This window comes from Corticium candelabrum, chromosome 14 (assembly GCF_963422355.1).
Source record: "Corticium candelabrum chromosome 14, ooCorCand1.1, whole genome shotgun sequence".
In the NCBI taxonomy this organism is placed as follows: domain Eukaryota; kingdom Metazoa; phylum Porifera; class Homoscleromorpha; order Homosclerophorida; family Plakinidae; genus Corticium; species Corticium candelabrum.
The window spans coordinates 7,948,350-7,953,349 of NC_085098.1; the positions used below are offsets into that span (position 1 = coordinate 7,948,350).

Consider the following 5,000-nt stretch of genomic DNA (forward strand, 5'->3'; position numbering starts at 1 on the left):
GCTTAACCCCAGCGAGTTTCGCTTAGCGGCTCTATTGAGGATGGGTTGCCCATTGCCATTTGGAGGTTGGCTGTCACACTGTGAATGTGGGAAAGTTCTCGACAAAGACGAATACCATCTTCTTAGTTGTAAACATGGAGGAGGCCCTATATGGCAGCATGATTCTGTTGTGAGTGGATGGTCTGAATGCTTGCGTGAAGTAGGTCTGCACCACAGAAAAGAACCAAGAGACAGATATACAACCAATGATTGCAGACCCGATATTATGGTGTTTGACACTGATAAGGGATCGATCATTGACTTAGATGTTGCCTTTGCTCATCCGTGGAGCTCTGAAGTCTTATCAAAATCAGCAGAAGAAGATGGATTCGCGGCTCCAGCAAGGAAGGAGTGAAAGAGGAAGAAATATGCTAAGCTAGCCCAGTCCGGTGGAGATACTACTAGCCCAACACTCGTCCCGTTAGTCTTTAAACATTTTGGGAGAGGGGGGCAAGAAGCAGAAAGATATTTGCATACTCTTGCGTCCAGAGCAAGGGACTGTGAAGGGAAGAAAAACCATTCTGAGTTTGTCTGCTACTGGAGGAAACGTATAGCTGTAATTATGCACAAAGCTAATGCTGGAGTGATACTAAAAAAATTGAAGAGGATAACAGGAGGTCGGGGAGATGGGGTCATGGGTGAAGATTTGGATGTACAATGTAGTGTTCACCAGTTAGTTAATTACATACAGTTCAGTTGTAGTTTAAGGTGTTAATTAAGACTCTTTGTGTTTGATGTAAATGGCATAGGTGGTTTTAGCCTTTTTAAGTTTGAGGCAAAGACAAAGATTAGTGTATATTTAGTGTTATAATTGTGCTTAAAATATATTGAAATAAATAAAGACAAACAGACAGACAGACAGACAGACTGGTTTTCCGAGCTGTATCTATCGCTTCATGTCGCAATTGGAAAGCTGTCCTTTTCCGTTTTGCTCCATTCACGGCCCCTTAAGGAGAGTCCTCTGCCATCTGCGTGAAGCTCATGATGCTGGAGATTTGCCAAATGAGTTCATCACTCGTTGGGGACTTCAGCAGTGCCTATTTTGCCGGAAATGGTTCCTTAAGTTGGGTCAGCACAAGACGCAGTGTAAACAACGTCCAGGAAGATTGAATTCTGCTTCAAATTTAAACTATCGGCCTTCTGAGTCTGCGCCCGGACCCCTACCACCACAGTCGCCTGTGTTGTCACCTCTTGCCCGGAATTCGCTCTCGTCACCAACTCCGGCGAACGTGGCGCTTGATTCTCCGTTCGAGAGCACCACTACCCCAGATCCAGAGCTGCTCGCGTGGAATATCATCCGGGGCATTTCCGTTGACGATATTCTCGGCATGGCGCCCCCAGCAACCATCAAAGTCATACATCCAAGTTTAAAAGCGTCATTCTTAGATTGCTGTGCCTTCAGCTTGCGGGAAATCAAGAAAAGACCGCTGGACGAGACACCATGGAAGCTTCTAATGTTGCTGCCTCGGATGCTCCTTCGTCCTCCCGCGCGAGGAGGCAGGCCCTCCGCGGCGTCTCTACGATCCAACTATGACAAGTTTCTCACTTTTAACTGGAAAGACCTTCTCAATGTACCTTCTCCTGCATTTCACAGGCAAGTCTCAGATCACCGCTCTTATGTTAGACGATCTGCTTTGAACCTGATCAAGTTAGGCGAGCTTTCTCGAGCGGCGCGGGCACTCACCAGTTCAGGATTAGCTCCGGCCAACGAGGAGACAATGAGCAAGTTGGCTGCAAAGCACCCCAAACGACAGGGCGACCTCAATGGGGTACATCCACGTAATAAAAACGCCATCAGTCTTAGCAAATCAATTTTTTATTCTAAAATCCGTCACTATCCTCGTGGATCCAGTTCAGGTCCATCCGGGTGGCGTTTCGAGCATCTACGTCTACTGCTGGATAATGCTGAAACTGCTGAAAATTTGTTCTATGCTGCCACATGCATAGCAGAGGGGAAGCTTCCTAAATCGGCCTGCAAGTTACTATCATCGGCGCGCCTTATTGCCCTTCCTAAAGCTTCAGGAGATGTTAGACCGATTGCGATAGGTGAAGTTCTTCGACGAGTGACCGCTAAGGCTATTTGCTGCCAGCTAAAAAAGTCACTCTCAGCCTTCTTTGCACCGATACAGCACGGTGTAGCGACAGACAATGGATCTGAGTTGGTTGTAAACCATATCCGCCTGCTGCTGGAGTTTAACAAGGACTGGACAATCCTAAAGACAGACGTAAAGAACGCGTTTAATTCCATCAGAAGGTCACACTTGCTGCAAAAAGTATATGAATCTTTTCCACAAATATACAATCACGTGTCTCAAATGTATTCCGACATCAGCTCCCTAGTCTACACCAATGGAAAGAGGGTATCAATACTTTCTTCAGAGGAGGGAATCCACCAAGGAGACCCACTCGGTCCTGCACTATTTTCCATTGCCATTCAGAGCAGTCTGCTAGAGGTGCAAAGAGCTAATCCAAATGTCACTTGCTTAGCATATTTGGATGACGTTTTCATCTTGGGACCAGTCGATGCTGTTGTAGCAGCGTCAGCTGATCTCAGATCTTCTTTTTCACCTATTGGACTAGTAATTCAAGATAAGAAGTGTGAATTGTTTATTTCTGAGGTATCACCACCTTGTGATGTCTCATTCCCGGTTTCAAGTGACGGTGTTATCATACTGGGGATCCCCATTGGCAACAGCTCATTCATCTCAACAGTCTGTACTGACTGTGCCCAGTCGGGAAGTTTACTCTGTGAGGAATTGCTTCAGTTGGAGGATACACAAAGTGCATTGCTTCTCCTTCGCTATTGTCATATTAACCGTTTGTGTCACCTGCTAAGGAGTATTCCTCCTCAAGATTTAAGTCACGCTGCGGTCATACATGACAGACAAACACGCACTGCCTTTACCAAACTACTGAACATTGATGAAATGACTGCTGAACCTTGGGCACAGGCAACTCTCCCTGTGAGGTACGGTGGTTTTGGAATGACCCCTGCGACCCATCTTTCACCAATAGCATTTGCCTCTGGTTGGGCTCATTCATTCCATGTGCTGCTGGATCGATTTCCAACCCTACAGCCTTTGGTAACCTCAGTAATCAATGAAACAACATCATCAATAGCACAAGAGAACAGCATTAGTCATCACCTACAGCAGTCCCTGTGTCCAGGTCAGGCCCTATCAGATCTCCTCTGCAACACCAAAGGGCTTCAGCACAATTTGACTGAAAAACAGACAAAACTCAAAGTTCAGGACATGATTGAAAGATCTGCGACCAAGGATGCAGCTCGTTTGAGATCTCTTCAAGGGAGGGGATCAGGAGCCTGGCTAGATGTCATTCCCAGCTCAAGAAAGCTTGCAATTTCCCCTGGATTGTTCCGCCTGGCAGCTTTATTGAGGTTGGGTATGCGTTTGCCATTGCCTCTGTCAGCAACCTTATGTGATTGCGGCACAGCCTTAGATCCTGAAGGATATCATCTGATTACTTGTAAGACAGGTGGGGGACCAGTTTGGTCTCATAATTCAATAGTCTCTGCTTGGTCCGAGTGTTTGAAACGCGTGTCTCTTCCCCATACCGTTGAGCCAAGAGACTGTTACAGCAGCTCTCAGTCCAGACCCGATATTGCTGTTTATAATGCAACCGACTTTAACGTTGAGCTCGACATTTCCTTAGCCCACCCATGGAGCACCGACATAATTTCAGTCGCAGCTACAACTGATGGATCTGCTGCTTCAAAAAGGGAGGGAAAGAAGAGAGAGAAGTACAGCAGAGAGACTCACACTAGTGGGGGTTCTCCATGCCTAATTCCACTGGTATTTGAGCATTATGGCCGCTGGGGAAATGCAGGAGAAAAGTTTCTCCATCAAATCTCTCTGCGATCACGAGATGATGACGGCAAGGTGAACTCCAGTGAGTTCAAAACTTATTGGAGACGATTAATGTCCATTACTTTACAGCGGTGTAACAGTATGGTTTTGGCGAAGAAGATTGACAGAATAGTGTGTAGAAATGACTCCGTAGCTGGTTTTTACAGTTACCAGAGTGTACGTTAAGCTTTCATTTCATGACCCTAAGGGTCTTTTTTCTTGGACTCATAGATAGTGATTTAGCGTTGACTGTAATAGCGTTGATGTTTACCAATAGATGTTTTTGACAGACAGACAGACAGACAGACAGACAGACAGACAGACACACACACACACACACACACACACACACACACACACACACACACACACAGAGGCAAAACACATTATCAACAAATAGACAAAAACTCCTTCTCAACCTGTCTCTGCTGCTTTCTCTAGCAAGCACACTCTGATGTCGTCTCCGCTCTCGTTTGCCAACTGTTTCAATCTAATAGCAGCTGCCATCCCCGCAGGTCCACCTCCCACAATCAACACGTCCGTCTCGTCAACTGCCCGCTCCATATTGACATCTAACAAAACCAAAGCTAAAACTTGTAACTTATGGTATCATTGATATTAATAATTACCAATTAATTAATTGTAATTTAAATATTTAATAATTAATAATTAATTGCTTGACAAACTCAATAATAAACAAACATTACTCATTGAAATCAACTAGTAATTAAGTTTTATAGTTTATGAGTTCTTTTTGCCTTCATCATCAGCGAATTAATTCACACATAATGTTATAAGCATGTTTGTAACCTTTCCACCTTGAATCGTCTTCTCTCGGATGAATACTGTAGTGAGTGGTCACACGTTGCACATGCGCAGACGGTTGGGCGACTGAAAGAAAGCGAGATGACAAGGAAGACAGTCTACACAAACCTAGTGAACAATACAGATAGAGTTTTAGACAACTCTTCAACAGAACTGTTAACAAAACAAGACCCGCTGTCGACGACAAGCGTTGTAACCACATCATGACGTTGCGTTAGATCTAACGCGCGTTAGATACCTTACAATCATTAGTCACGACTAAAGAAAAAA

The 5,000-nt window shown here is 44.9% G+C and overlaps 2 protein-coding genes across 2 annotated transcripts in view; one reads left to right on the forward strand and one right to left on the reverse strand.

The window, feature by feature from the left end:
- Nucleotides 1-4,989, reverse strand: part of LOC134190249 (electron transfer flavoprotein-ubiquinone oxidoreductase, mitochondrial-like) — a 15,414-nt gene extending 10,425 nt beyond the window's left edge. Inside the window, exons 1-3 of the mRNA XM_062658691.1 lie at nt 4,902-4,989; nt 4,716-4,838; nt 4,325-4,477 (exon numbers count right to left, since the gene is read on the reverse strand). Of these exons, the coding sequence (XP_062514675.1) occupies nt 4,325-4,477; nt 4,716-4,838; nt 4,902-4,935 (310 nt within the window). The 5' untranslated portion in view covers nt 4,936-4,989. The remainder of the gene's footprint in view (nt 1-4,324; nt 4,478-4,715; nt 4,839-4,901) is intronic.
- LOC134190251 (inactive hydroxysteroid dehydrogenase-like protein 1) overlaps nt 4,985-5,000 on the forward strand; it is a 5,549-nt gene continuing 5,533 nt past the window's right edge. The window contains exon 1 of the mRNA XM_062658694.1: nt 4,985-5,000. This exon is cut by the window's right edge and continues 314 nt beyond it. The gene's annotated coding sequence lies outside the window, so the exon portion shown is untranslated.